The sequence below is a fragment of the Budorcas taxicolor genome, chromosome 12 (assembly GCF_023091745.1).
Source record: "Budorcas taxicolor isolate Tak-1 chromosome 12, Takin1.1, whole genome shotgun sequence".
In the NCBI taxonomy this organism is placed as follows: domain Eukaryota; kingdom Metazoa; phylum Chordata; class Mammalia; order Artiodactyla; family Bovidae; genus Budorcas; species Budorcas taxicolor.
In genome coordinates this window covers 84,276,301-84,292,051 of record NC_068921.1, presented here as the reverse complement: position 1 = coordinate 84,292,051, position 15,751 = coordinate 84,276,301, and the positions used below count along the sequence as shown (strand labels likewise).

Here is a 15,751-nt window from a genome sequence, read left to right as displayed (position 1 = left end):
GGAGACTCAGAGCCCGGCTGGCACAGCAGACACCGGGGAAGGTCCGGGGGGAGCAGCCGCGTGCAGGCGGAGTCAGAGCCCGGAGGGAGGCGGCGGCCGACACCCAGAGCTCCTCTGAGCGCTGCGGCTCTGATGCAAACTCATCATCCGCCTCAGAACAATTACCGCTACGGCGGTTCTCAGGGACTTGGATGGGACAGAGCCCCCATATTCATGGTGACAGTCTTGCTGGTCCTTCTAGAGCGCGTTCTGGGACCTTCTCCTCCGGAGGGCTCCCGAGGCAGCCTGCACCGTCCTCAGTCACAGCAGAGCGCGCAGGTCAGCCCTACTTCACCGACAAGCACGCCCAGGTTGCCCGATTTGCCCCACTGCCCAGCAGCTGAGTGAAGTGGCTCAGCCCTGTCCGACTCTTTGCGACCCCACGGACTGTAGCCCACCGCGCTCCTCCATCCACGGGATTCTCCAGGCAGGAAGACTGGACTGGGTTGCCATTTCTCGAGAAGCGGCTTTAAACTGTGTCCGTTCAGCTAAGTGTACTGCGCTTAGCAGACCGTGCGTGTTTGCCAGCGAATATCGCGGGCATGCAGAGTCACCTGGCACGGAAGGCAAGCCCCTCCACACGCCAGCGGGAGCTGGGCTTGACGTCACAGGCTTCCGAGGAGCCTCTGCTCACGGCTGCTCCTGTTCACTGATTCCATGACCCGACTGTGGGAGAGTCAGTTCCTAGGTAGGCTGACAAGAAGTCCAGGGTTCCCGAGGAGGAGAAACGGGTCTGGGGCTCTCAAGAAGAACAAGACAAACCTTCTTTTCTACGTTGCTTTCTCTTAGTCGATTTAACAATGAATCTGGCTCTAGGACACGTTTCTCCTTACCAAGAACCTTCTGACTAATCCTGTCATCTTAAAATGCATATTATGGGAGTGGGTCTGGTAAGATCTTTCTATTGTTCGGTCTGATCTTGTTCCTTTAAGATCTATGTTGTGGGAGTGGGTGTGAAAAAAGTATATAAGGTCCTGATAAAACTAGCTGGGGAGGGCGTTCTGTGTTCTTGTTCTGATGTCTATGTCAGAAGCTTTCTCCCTTTTCCGACTTTCATAAAACTCTGCTACACAAAAGCTCTTGCGTGATCAAGCCTGATCCTTGGTCCCGAAGCTAAATCTTCTTCTTCGGAGGTCACAAATCCGACATCATTGACTGTAAGCTATCAACTGCCTCGATAGCATGAGGAACAGCATCTTATCTACCGGTTCAGTTCAGTTCAGTAGCTCAGTCATGTCTGACTCTTTGCGACCCCATGGACTGCAGCAGGCCAGGCCTCCCTGTCCATCACCAACTCCCGGAGTTCACCCAAACCCATGTCCATCCAGTTGGTGATGCCATCCAGCCATCTCATCCTCTGCCCTCTCCTCCTGCCTTCAGTCTTTCCCAGCATCAGGGTCTTTTCAAATGAGTCAGCTCTTCACATCAGGTGGCCAAAGTTTTGGAGTTTCAGCTTCAGCATCAGTCCTTCCAATGAATATTCAGGACTGATCTCCTTTAGGATGGACTGGTTGGATCTCCTCACAGTCCAAGGGGCTCTCAAGAGTCTTCTCCAACACCACAGTTCAAAAGCATCAATTCTTCAGTGCTCAGCTTTCTTCACAGTCCAACTCTCACATCCATACGAGACCACTGGAAAAACCATAGCCTTGACTAGACGGACCTTTGTTGGCAAAGTAATGTCTCTGCTTTTGAATATGCTATCTAGGCTGGTCATAACTTCCCTTCCAAGGAGCAAGTGTCTTTTAATTTCATGGCTGCAGTCACCATCTGCAGTGATTTTGGAGCGCAGAAAAATTAAGTCAGCCACTGTGTCTACTGTTTCCCCATCTATTTGCCAGTAAGCCCTGTCAATTCCATCCCTCTGTGAACTGCAAAGGGGATCTGGGAGACGGTGGGGGTGTGCGTGAGGACAGTGCCGATGAGCCCAAGGGGCAGAGCGAGCAGCTGGCGTCCGTGTGCTCCTTCTCTCCTCTCCACCGTCGGGGGGACGTCGCTCACAGATGGAAGGAAGAAAGCCACGGGCCCTGACCTCTTCCTATTGGCCTTTCTCACAAGTGAAATGTACCGGCCCACTTACCGAAGTGATCCAGCCTTCCTTGTACTTTCAACAGGACCTTCAGCTAAGGTGATCAATGCGCTTCAAACATTTTCTTCTGCTCCTGGATAAAGAAATGGCCCAGGATTGCTTTTTCTGGTAGTTAGAGGAGGAGAGACTCCAGAAATGCCCTGAATTAGTTGTGCTTAACTGACTGTAAATATTAATAAAAATGCACATACGCACTTGACCTTGCGCTTTCTCTCTCATATCTCCTGGTTGCAAAGGTGCAAATGCAGGAGGTGATATTTTACAGGCAACGTTGCTGCAGAGACAGCACAAGTTTAAGACCAAGAGGTAGACTGGGCTCCTGGCCAACCTCTCCATCCTCAGCCTGGACCATCCAGTGAGGGTGCGGTCCTGCGCCCTCTGCCCCGTAACAGGTGGGGATTCAACATGACAGGGGAGACGCCGGGGGGGACCCCAACTATGGTAAGTGCTCCGTAAGTTGCATCTATTACGGTTGTGATCATTTAATTAATAACAGAGTCAGAAATAGAATATAATACCTCCTGCCTCAAACCTTTGTCTCAGGACCATCTTTAAGCTTTGGGTGCATAAAATGAGTATCAAATAAACTGTTGATTATATCACAGCGTCGTTAAAAATCATCCTCAAAGAAATTTAAATTTACTCTTAAGTTCTTAAAATTGTGTGCGTCTTTCTCAGGTTAAGTTCAACACGCATAATAAACCCTTAGCAAGAAAAAAAATGCATGTTCACTGAGAGTTCAGAGCTGCCTCACCTACTGTGACAGGTGTACTGGGGCAGCCCTCTCAAGTTCAAGTGCTCGGTGAGTCAGAGTTTCCCTTCACTAACACGCAAGGTTAGAAGCAGGTCACACGCGCTGAGTCAAATGATTGCTTGCTCTCGGTTTATAATTCAAACCTGACCTTTGCAGAGAATGCTCTGAGGCCGCACCCCAGTCATTTCCATCATTAATCAACATGAAGGGAGGTGAGGAATGACTTCTCCAGATTTCAGAGCCTAAACCCCTAAGAGCTGTGCGAAGCAGGTTGAAGATAAGCAATTGATGACTACTTCTAACTTTCTTTAAAACTCAATTCCCAGGAACAAACTGTATTTGCTTTCCAGATGCAGTGTTGGGATCACTTTAAATGTTTTGAAATAAAATCTGAGAAACAAACAGCCAAGGAAAAGAAAAAGGGAATCATAGGAAGAATCCGTCAATAAAAGAGACCTTTGGAGACAGGATGGGGGCGGGGTGGGTGGACTGGAGTGTGGCGCCCCTCGCGGATTCGTCAGGACACACCCGCAGGTGCGGAGGATCTCACGGGGCACCAGCTGAGAGCTGGCAGGCGTCCCTGGCCACCAGAGAGGAATGTACAGATCCACGCAAAACCCGGGAGGGTGAAGGAAGGAGGGAGAAGGAGGGGACTGAGCAGGACCAGACCTGCACCCGAGACAGCAGTGGGGCTGGGGGACCGAAGCGGGGGTCCGATCCCCCATCGGGGAGACTGTTCGGGACAGAGAGCTGGCATCGGAGGCTCCTGGAGAGCGCCGCAGCTCATCTGTGACCGGCTGAGGCTGAAAGTACTGAGAACCACGCGGACAATCCCTGCTGCTGCTCTGTGTACCCCGGACAGGGCCACAAGAACCCTGAAAAGCGCAGCAGCTGGGTGCTGGGCCGTGGGGATCGGATTGGAGCCTAATCCCAGGGCGAGGCCTGCTTTGACTGCGGGGAGAGGCCCGCGGAGACATGAGGGAGCGCTCTGCGGTGGGGATGCCTGTGCTGGAAGAGGCAGCCTCGAGCAACACTGCTGAGTCCCACGCGGCAACATTGCTGAGTCCCACGCGGCGACACTGCTGATTCCCACGCGGAGAGTGGAGCTGTCCCTAGGGCCTCTCCCCCAAGTGCTGGCAGCTGAAGAATCGAGAAGGACCCCGGAGGAAGGTGGCCTTTAAGTGCTTGATGCATTGAGTGACAGAGAAGGTCCCCAGCCAGGGGGGCCATCTAAGTGCCTTGAACACGCAGAGCCGCAGAGAAGGAGCAGCGAAAAAGGATCATTTGAACGCCAGCTGCCAGAGGAAAGAGGAAGCTGGAAAGAGGCTCCAGTAGGGTCACAGCTCCTGCGACCGGGGCAGCCGGCGTCCCTGCACACCCGGCGCCGCCAGGGTCCCCGTGAGCCAAGCAGGTGCACCCCCTCCACACTCAGTCCCCACTGGGGCAGAGCTGCCAGAGGCTCGGAAGAACCCTAAGAGCCCCATTCTTCCCTAGCTGCCGGCTCTGCTGGGTGCCCGGTGCTGCCAGGGTCCCCGCGATCCAATCAGGGGATCCAAGCAGGGGATCCAAGCAGCGCCCCCTCCAGGCCCAGGCCCCACTGGGGCAGACCCAGGTCCTCCAGGGCAGCCTCAGGAGGGAACCCCAGTGGACGACACTCAGGCAGCAGTGGAGGTGAAACCACAACCGAAAACCAACTGAAAGCCAGGGGCAGTGCGGCTAAGCAAGAGGCCACCAGCTGTACAAGCTGCAGATTAAATCCACACAATCAGCGAGGCCGACTGCGCCTGTCGAATATATAAAAGGACAATGAGAGTTCCCGCAAAAGAAAACTCAGTAGCTCTGGCAGCCAAGGGCGCCGGGGGCAAGAACACGCAGCAGCAGGGCCCGATGAGGGTCGGGCTGCCCCACAGCAGGCCCAGAGACCAGTGCAGAGTTGGAGGGTGTCCTCGGAGGCGAAGGGGACTCTGACTCACAGCGAGGGGAAGGACGCGGACAGCTGAGATCTGAGAAAAACGTTTCTTCTCCTTCTTAATTTTGACTTGTTCTGTTTGGCTCTGGATTTTTTTATTCTTCTTTTCCTTTTTTTGCCTCTGTTGCCGTGGTTGTTGGTTTTATTAACACTAATAACTCTATTTAAGACTTAAAAAAAAAATCCCACTTTTTATTTCCTTTATATATTTTTGCCTCTCTGTTGTACTTTTGAAATTCAGTGGGTTTTTTTTCCTTCTAATTTTTAAAACTTTATTTTTAAAATATTTTTGTTTGTTTTCTTATTGCTTTTTTCCTGCAGTAGATATTCTTTAATGCATATAAACCTTTTTCATATACTTCTATTTAACTTTGCTTTTCTATTCTCCCTTTCTTTTCTTATCTTTCTTTCTTTTTTTTCACCATGTTTGTTAGTTTATTGTCTTCCCTGCTTTATTCCCCAGTTGGCACCTTGCTTTCATTTGGTTTTCCGGTTTGTGCTTTAGTTGTTTTTTTTTTTAATTGGTCGATATCATTTTTGGTTTCCTTTGCTCACCGGGTCAGCCTCTTGTACTTTATTTTCTTTGGACTATTTTGGTTTTGTAACGTGTGTGTGCATGTTCCATTGTTTTTGTTAGTATTTGCTTGATTTTGTACTCGCCATTTGTCTGGGGTTTATCTTTTGTTTCTTGTTTCTGTGTTAAGTCCGTTCAGCCGTGTCTGACTCTTTGAGACCCGATGGACTACAGCTCACCAGGCTCCTGTGTCAATGGGATTCTCCAGGCAAGAATTCTGGAGAGGGTTCCCATTGCCTTCTCCAGGGCATCTTCCAGACCCAGAAATCGACCCATGTCTTTTATATCTCCTGCACTGGCAGGCGAGTTCTTTACCACTAGTGCCACAGTACGTTTGCTTTAATCCCCTTTAATGCCACAGCAAACGACTTACAGAGTCTCGGTCCCCTGGCCAGAGATCGGGCCGGAGTCTCTGGAGTGGGAGCAGTGCGTCCCAGACCCTAGGCTGCCAGCAACTCCCAACTCAGGGAGCAATGATTGGTGAGAACTCGGCAAAGCCCTCTGCCTGGATACAAGAGCTGGCATCACCCAACTGCTGGCAGCACTCAGGGCAAGATTCTCCGCCTGAACAATAAGCAAGACAAGAACCCAAACCCAACCAGCGGCAGACAGGATTACCAGGGACACCCAAAACATACGGCCTCACACAGCCCTACCCATCAGAGGGGAAAAAACCCCCAAACTCACCTCCCCCCACCAGAATGCAAACACAAATCACTCCCAACACGAAGCCTACACCAAACACCGGCTCAACTGTACCAACAAGGCCAGAAGCCAAAGGGAAGACAGAATACGACTGTACGGCCTGGACAAAGCAGACTGATAAAGGATCCCTTTCCAAAACATACAAGCACCTTACACAGCTCAGTAAGAGAAAAACAACCCACCCAATCAACAAGTGGCCAAGAGACCTGAACAGACATTTCTCCAAAGAAGACATACAGGTGGCTAATAAACACATGAAAAGATGCTCAACATCGCTTGTTATTAGAGAAAGGCAAATCAAATATCTCCTCACACCAGTCAGAATGGCCATCATCAAAAAACCCCACAAACAATAAATGCTGGAGAGGGTGTGAAGAAATGGGAACCCTCTTGCACTGTTGGTGGGAATGGAAAATGATACAGCCACTATGGAGATTCCTCAAAAAACTGGGAATAGAACTACCATAGGACCTAGCGATCCCACTACTTAGCATATACCCTGAGGAAAACAAAATTAAAGAAGACACACGTGCCGCAGTGTTCACTGCAGCGCAGCTTACAATAGCTCAGGCATGGGAGCAACCTAGATGTCCATCAACGGATGCCCGGGTAAAGAAACTGTGGTGCGTATACACAATAGAATATTACTCAGCCGTAAAAAGGAACATATTTGAGCCCGTTCTACTGAGGTGGATGACCCCAGGCTCTATGATGCAGCGTGAAATAATAAACAGGAACACAAATCTCATATGTTAATGCATATATATGGAATCTGGAAACGTGGCACTGACCAACTTATTTACAGGACCACAGTGGAGACTCTGTGCACAAGTCGGGGAGGAGGAGAGGGCGGGACGAATGGCGAGAGTCACGTGGAAGCACGCGCGGCACCACGTGTAACGTAGACAGCCGACGGGCATTTGCTGTTCGACTCAGGGAACTCAAACCCCGGAAGGGGTGGGAGGTGGGAGGGAGGTCCCAGGGGAGGGGACACACGGATACCTGACTCATGTGGAAGCCGTAGGTATCTTGTGAAACAACTTTCCTTCAATTAAAAATAAATAAGTTTGGGGGAAAAAGAAACCTTCAATGATGGAGACATATTTTGGCCGTCTGACTTTGTGAAGAGTGTGCCATCTAGTGGTGCTTTTCTATAATGCAACTTACTGCTGCTACTCAAAATGTCAGGACCCAGAGACATTTTTCTCGTGGTCCTTGTTTAAACCATCTGTGCAGGAAGATTCTAGGCAAAGTGTTATCAATATTGCTTTCATGCAGTTAAGCTATAAGATTTGATGTCTAGATCTGCTCCATTTCTATTCTATAAACAAGAGTGCTATCTGCTTGCTCTAGATACTGTTCCAATTATACAAACGGTATTTTTAGGTGCATTTAACACCAAAATAAACCTCCATAAATTTTCATGTGAGACTCTGAAAACTTTTAGTTCCAAACCAGAGTCAAAGTTAAAAAAACAAAACAAAAACACTTCTGTAGCTTTAACTGCAGTAGCACTAGTTACAATAATCCTTTCTTCTCTTTGCAGTTCTGATCACATAAGGACATGTGATGAACCTTGGATATGTCTTCAGCTTACAATTCCTGTCCCATGTTTATTTATATGTTTCATGTAGGTAACCAGTTGGTAGTAACAAAGAAAAGATGCATTTTAAGGAGGCAGGTTTGCAAATATTTGTAATGTTTGCTTTAAAGACTCAACATACATCATCAAAATCTCAAGACTAGTTGCATTATGGAATAAGCATTGAATACGCAAAGGGACATTTAGATGGTAAAGTAGATGCCAATTTGTTCTACCTGATAATATATCAATATCTCTTAAAAGCAGATAAGTAGGTGGATGATAATATTGTTTATATATAAACAACATGTAGTTTATTTATATATTGTTTATATAACAATATATAGCTATATAAATATAGTTATATAGTGATATCCTTTACCTATGAATTCCTTAAGGAGGAAACTCAGAAAGATCATCAAATTGTGAAAGGTTAAAAAGCTAGTAAGTTATTAATACTACTGACTGTGAGCAAGCCAAACAATTTCCAAAACTCTAGTACTTAATGTATGTAATGACTAAGCAAAAATGATATACCCTAATATAAATATAAGCTGCTCAAGCCTGACTAGGACTGTAAAGGTGAGAAAACCCACAAACGCTGTGACTGTTAAAAGACCCACATGACAAAAATCACAGAAATATCGGGATGTATAAGGCATCATAACCTGTAAAACCACTGGTCTTATTATTAAAGAATACTCTGTCTGTGGAACTGTCATTGTACAAATGCTCCAATGGGTATGTTTTATGAATCTGGAGTGGCGGTGTACATTTTTATTGAGGAATGTTGTTTTGCACTCGTTAGATATTTATAATTCATTTTAATAAAATAACTTCTTTGTTCAAGAGAGTTGAATTATTCATGATTTTGCTGAGCTCTTTCCTGTTGGGCCTTCTCACAAAGCCAGCCCTGACGTTTGACTTTCTAAATGGCCTCAGCGATTCCAAGCTCTCTTTTGCAAAGAGAAACGGATGTTGGAACGGAGGTCAATAAAGAAACACTTGTTTTCTCCCACAAGCTCTCACACTTCAAAAGAGGGGTCCAAACCACGGACCAAGAGGCTGAATCATATCTTTGAATGCTGGACTAGACGGCTGCCTTTTGTTCCTCAGTGGCTCTGCGTCTGCAATGCCAGGCCCACGCGTGTGCAAGCACGCACGCACGCGTTTGCAGACGCACCACCTACGGCAATGGCCTGCCGTCAGCTCTGAGCCTTTGCTGGTAGGGAAGATGAGGAATGCAAGCCACCGAGGCTTTTCTTCCCCGCAGGCTGCCCGGAACACCCCGACAGCCCCCAGTCGGATGCTTTCCCTCCCGTCTGAGACGCCCGATGCAGAAAAACAGAGAGTGATTCAAGAACCGGCCATCTCACTACTGCTCCTGTATATTCACTTCGGTATAGACCTCCCTACACCTCCAGATCTGATTTCTTCCTTTAGGAAATGAGGTGATTTGATAAAAAAAAAAAAAATGCCAGCGCTCTTGTAGGTTTGCTGTGTTCAGTCGCTCAGTCGTGTCTGACTCTTTGTGACCCCATGGATTGTAACAAGACACACCTCCCGGTCCTTCACCATCTCCTGGACTTTACTCAAACTCTTGTCCATCGAGTCAGTGATACCATCCAACCATCTCATCCTCTGCCGTCCCCTTCTCCTCCTGCCCTCAGTCTTTCCCAGCATCAGGGTCTTTTCCAATGAATCAGCCCTTTGATCATGTGGCCAAAGTATTGGGGCTTCAGTATCAGTGTTTTCTTTTTCTTCCAAATTTCTCTTGTTTTGGGGGACAGTGAATCTCCAAACTATCTCTCGCTTTGAACAACAATTTCGATAAGGCCTTCTGCACTTTATGTCTCTGTCAACATGATAAACGCGATCTGTACTATTGGATGTAATAGTTTCAAGGAAACCGAATGAGTTGTCATTAAATAATAATCCAAGGGGGCCTTTGAATAAGGCCAGTTCATTCCCCGCCCCTGGACGCATGCCCCACCTCCTTCCCCTCCGCAGCCGCGGTGACTACAGACGTGGTCCTGTCCTTGCCCGGACAGGTCTGGGGGTTCAGCTCCATGGAGACCCCAGGGGGCCTGGAAAAGGCCCCTCTCTCAGCGCAGCCACGGGACCCCTCCACCTCCCTGTCCGCTCAGCATGGCCTTCAGCTCTCAAACGTGACTGGTCCTCTGGCCATGCTCCGCCCCGCCGTGCATGCATGCTTAGGCGCTCATGCGTGTCTGACTCTCTGCGACCCCATGGGCTGCAGCCCACCAGGCTCCTCCGTCCAGGGGGTTCTCCAGGCAAGAATACTGGAGCGGGTTGCCATGCCCTCCTCCAGGGGATCTCCCCACCCAGGGATCGAACCCTCGTCTCTTCACTGTCCTGCGTTGGCAGGTGGGTTCTTGACCACCTTCGCCACCTGGGAGGCCCTCCTCCTCCTCCTCACGCATCCTTTATTTTCTCTCACAAAAGTTCTCATGAAATCACGAGCACACCATTCTTCCTGAATCCAGCAACAAACAGCCAGTGAACGGACACTCAGAGGTCAGCGAGTGTCTGAAGTTAATGCGCAGCTTTATCTCCTCACTGCTCAGCCAGGAATTCACCACTGGACCCGTCCACCCGCCACCCTCTGCCCTCTCTCTCCCCCACTCCTCGTCTGGGTGGTATTCACGCTCCTTGCTGGTTCATTCTCATCCTCTCCAAGTGTGGATCCGTCCATGCAGGGAGACGTACGGGGTCAGGCAGTCAGTGAAAACGCATAGGTTGCAAAGTCACCCCCTTGCACGGCCCTCCTGTGACCAAAGCCCCCTCCTTCTAACAAACACCGTCTGCCTCCCCTGCAGAAAAATCAGTGCCCCCCAGCTTGTGTGTATGGTTCATCTGAAGCCATTATGTAACCTCCTCTGTTCCTAATGCACCATAATTGCTCAAATACCATGTCCCATTATTTCAAAAGACAACTCCAAATTAGGAATTCATAACTGTTACATCCAAAATATCCAAGGGAACACAAATGCTTGTAAATGTGCTAATCTATTATTCTGATCTGAAAACTAGAAAAATATAAGATAATACACACACAACAAACCTCACCTAAACACTCAATAAATGATAATACACAGACAGTTCAAACCTAACAGTATATCCAATTATTCTCCTAAAAGAAGTTACCATTTCTTCTCTGGAAAATAAGACACTTTAAGACTGCTAAAATGCAACCACAATTTGAGGGCAGAACTCTCAAACTGAAAACACATAATCACTTACCGATGGGCGTGTAAATTATTAAGGTGCAGTCCATACTTCTCTTCAGCAGATAATCCATCCATCAGCAAGTAGAAGATGAGAAAATTGCTCTGGCCAGGGGGCTGTGAAACAAGTCTGGATTTCTCTAGCATATATGTAAAGATTCTGGCTGGTTAAAGAAAAGAAGAGGAATTCTGTTAAATGGCATTATTAGTTCAGCTCCGTACATTTACACGTACTAATCAGAAGAGACAAGAACGCAGCTTCTTTTCAAATAGACTTTTTAAAAAGCAAAATAATAGACTTGTTTTCAGAGAAATTTTTTAGCTCCAGAAAAATTAAGCAGAAATTACTGAGAGTTCCAATATATCCTTTCTCCTTTCCTTAATAAGTCGTTTCCCCTGTTATTAATTATCTTGCATTAGAGCGGTACATTTGTTAAAATGAATGAGCCATTTCTGATACACTATTATTGACTAAAGTCTGTAATTTATATCGGTATTCACTCTTTGTGTTATACAGTTCTATGGGTTTTGAGAAATTTATGCAACAGGTGTATAGATTGGATGGCTGAATGGCATCACTGACTCAGTGGACACATGAGTTTGAGCAAGCTCCGGGAGACAGTGAAGGGCAGGGAAGCCTGGCGCGCTGCAGTCCGTGGGGTCGCGAAGAGCTGGACATGACTGAGCCACTGAATGACAACATGTCATGCGTGCACCCTGACAGCATCATACAGAACCGTTCCACGCCCCAAAAGTCACTGACACACCTGCTTACCCCTCCTCCTCCCCAGCTCCCGGCAAGCAACGATCTTTGCGCTGCCACTATAATTTTGCCTTTTCCTGAATTAAGTTATCTAGTTGGAATCACACAGTAAAGAACCGTTTTCAGACTGTCTTCTTTCACTTAATAGTACGTATTTAAGGGTCCTTTTTCGCTTTTTCAAGGCTTTACAGCTCATTTTTTATTAGTGAACACTAGTCCACTGAATGAATGTGCTACCGTTTATCCATTCACCTATTAAGAGACATCTTGGTTGCTTCCAGTTTTTGTGATGATGAATAAAGCGGCTATAAACATTCGTGCCTACACCACGTGGAGATGTAGTTTTCAACTCAATGCCAGGGAACATGCTTCATGGATCGTACGTCTTTCATAGAATAGAAATTTTTAATTTGAATGAAGTCTAGCTTACCAATTATTTCTTTTATGGATTGTAGATGATGAAATTCCATTTAAAGTAGGTGGGAAATGATGAAAGTATGTGACATGGAAATGAGAACCCTGGGTCTGCTTCAAGGAGGGCTAGAAATTCAGACTCTGGTGTTGGTCAGACCTTTTGACATACATTTGACGTGTTGAAAATTCTGTTTCTGGAGTAAGCTTTTCCTTTGAATTTAGGTTTATTCTTATCAGTATGAATGGCAGTAAATAGCTACACATTTCAATGTTAGATGCAATTGTGAATAACTATAGTTTTCCACTTTGAACCAAAAATTTATGATCAATAATTTTTTTGGATTCTAACAGCAGTTTTAGGAAGGCAAATAAACTCAATTTCCCCTACACTGGAACTATAAAGAAGTCATGTAATGAATTTGCAACTAATTATTCTAGAGTACAGTCTTTAAAAGCAAAAATGTGAGGTCTCCGAGCTTTGGTTTTATACAGTGAATCTCAGGGAACCAATGCAATCACTTCTTCAGTGCTTTATACCTGTAAATTTTGTGAGTGGTCAATTTAGTCTCAGAATGGTGATCAGTGCTTTAAAAGTCTCAAAATTCATAAATTCTATTAAGAAAAGTTGTCTCACTGTACACCTTGAGAAAGGGTGCCATGAATGCATAAAGAAAGACTCCTTCAAAATATCCCTTTAATTAGTGGTACTAAAGCCCCAAAGTGATAACATTAGAAAGAGGTGATATAATTTCTTTTCCATTTTTCCATAAGCATTGAATCAGGTGGTAGATTTCAAGTTGAGGTCTAAATTATTAAATTTTACTTTTCTTTCCTAAGCAAAATGCTGAAAACATGTTCCATTTGTTATTAATAGTATTAACCCTGAAGTCGCTAACTGCTAAAATCTGCATTCCTAGGAAATAAACTGTCAAGAGTTGTTTCTACTGTGGTTTTCTGTTCACTGACTAAAGACATATCAGGTGAAAATGGAGGATCTTCATTCATCCTTCTGATCATCAAGGTGGCGGTGACCTTCTGATCATCAAGCTTCTATCCTCGGAGAAAAGACTGACTTGATGCCCGTTTGTTCAAGCCAACACACAGGCTTAATTTAAAGCAGCATTCAGAACTAATCAAATTCCACATCACAGAGTGACATCAGTACCCTTCATCTCTCAAAATGGAATAATTAGTAATCATCCTAGTTAGCTCTTCTCCAGCAGCGAATAAAATTACTGTGGATTAGCAGAATTCTGATCAGTAGATTTCTTTTTTTTAATCCATCTTGAAGGAGCTTTCAGATGGAAGAAAACACAAAACAACCAAAAATTCAAATTTTCATGAGACTCTATTCTTCCAAACAGGGCAAATGCAGGACTTCTGCTGTGCCTGAAATGACACTGGAGTACTGAAAGGAAGACCACGGGTTTGGGAGCCAGAAAGGGTTCTGACTCATTCATGCAAGGGACCATGAACAGAACGGTCATACTTATTTCTCGAGTTTTCAAGACATGTACGTTTTAAAAAATGTTTTATGTCAGAAATAGTCTTGACTGGAAATACGTCTGTGATCCTCCACGTTTTCAGAACTCTATGTGAGCACATCTTCCAGAAAGTTTCACGACTGAAAACATACATGTCAATATATACATTGGCAGATTATATATAATATGCAGTGAAAGTGTTTTATGGATCTGGACGCATTTTTGATCAAGATGAAAGGAGATGGAGGTGAGAACACTCCCTCTCCTTCAAGAAGGAAGGTGCCCTTGGTGTTATGGAAACCACTGACAAAAGAAGGGTTTGGGGAACCTAGAAAGATTATACTGTCAAATAAGTAATCAGATGGGGGAAGCCTGGGCTAAAAGCCAGGCTAGAATGTTATTTATTGATTAAAATTTCTTCAAATTAAGAGGCAATCCTTACTTCACTGTAGCAGATGTTTCATAATACTGAGACTTTTATTTTTTATGTTACAATTTGTGTTTGCATGCCTGATCAAGGAGTTGGCATTATATCAAAGTATCAGCAATAGTATCAATAAAGGAAACACAGCATCGGTCACCCTTAAATGAGTAAGATAGCATTCCCAGTATAATAAGATCACATACGGATGTGAGAGCTGGACCATAAAGAAGGCTAAGCGTCAAAGAATTGATGCTTTTGAATTATGTGCTGGAGAAAACTCAAGAGTCCCTTGGACTGCAAGGAGATCAAACCAGTTACTCCTGAAGGAAATCAACCCTGAATATTCATTGGACTGACTGAAGCTGAAACTCCAATACTTTGGCCACCCGATGTGACGAGCTGACTCACTGGAAAAGACCCTGGTGCTGGGAAAGATTGAAGGCAGGAGGAGAAGGGGACGACAGAGGATGAGATGGTGGGATGGCATCACCGACTCAATGGACATGAGTTTGAGCAAGCTCAAGGAGACAGTGAAGGACAGGGAGGCCTGGTGTACTGCAGCCCATGGGGTTGCAAAGAGTCAGACACAACTTAACAACTAAAGAACAACAACAGTAAAATCATCACAACTGTTATATGTGTTCATGATTTAAGGAAGTTGCTGTTCAGTTGCTGAGCTGTGTTTGACTCTATAAAGCACAAAACGAACCTCTAACCTACATATATTTTACCTAACTTGAGGGGTGAAAATCTTACTCTGGTTTGATTAACTATTTTAGCGAATGCTTAAAATTCAGAAGGCTTTTACCTGGGACTAATCTGATAACTCAGGTCCTTTTAAAAACCATGTAAAGTGAATTAAGTTAATACCTTTTATATTTTTCATTCAGAAAAAAGGGCTCTTGGTGATGAAGTTATTCGAAACTCAAAAGTCCGATCTTACACCTCCTTGAAGTGTTCACAGAGTGCCTGTTTTTGGAGATGATGATAATTTTTCTTAGACTGAAAATAATTTTGAAAAGTAAAGATGAACACAATAGATCTGCCCTTATTCTCTGTTGTGGGGTGAATCGTGTCTCACACACACACAGAAAAGAAAACACTTGAGCACTGGGCCCTGTGACCGGTGACCCCCGGGCATGAGGTTTCATCTGAAAGTGGGTGCTGGCAGATGCTCTCAAGCTGAGGCAAGGCCACACTGAGCGGCACGGGGTTTCCAGATCAGAGCAGCCTCTCCGGGCCTGGAATCTCACACTCACTCCACTCCATTCTCGTCCAAGCTCTGCCTGGTCTCAGCTCTGGCTTCTCCATCCTGAATAAGCTTAGAGCCTCTACGGGGTTTGATCCGGGTCATAGAAATAGGCACAGAGGTAGGACTGGGCCTGGGCCAGGACTTGCGGAATCTGAGCTCAGAGTGCGACCATCAGCTTCAGCCACTCTTTGGAATCCAACAAAGACTTGTAAACACTCGGAGCTGCCAATCCTGGGCTCACATTCCTTTGTGTGTGTGCTCAGTTGCGAGGTCGTATCTGACTCTGTGCAAGCCCATGGACTGTAGCCTGCCAGGCTCCTCTGTCCCTGGGATTCTCCAGGCAAGAATACTGGAGGGGGTTGCCTTCCCGACCCAGGGATCGAACCCAGGTCTCCTGCACGGCAGGTGGATTATTTACCACTGAGCCACCTGGGAGCCCGACTTTCCTTTAGAG

General features: G+C 46.1%; 1 protein-coding gene across 1 annotated transcript in view; it reads right to left on the bottom strand.

Annotated features, from left to right (window-relative positions):
* MYO16 (myosin XVI) overlaps window positions 1-15,751 on the bottom strand; it is a 395,654-nt gene that overhangs the window by 230,527 nt on the left and 149,376 nt on the right. The window contains exon 15 of the mRNA XM_052650218.1: window positions 10,977-11,124. Within this exon, the coding sequence (XP_052506178.1) occupies window positions 10,977-11,124 (148 nt within the window). The remainder of the gene's footprint in view (window positions 1-10,976; window positions 11,125-15,751) is intronic.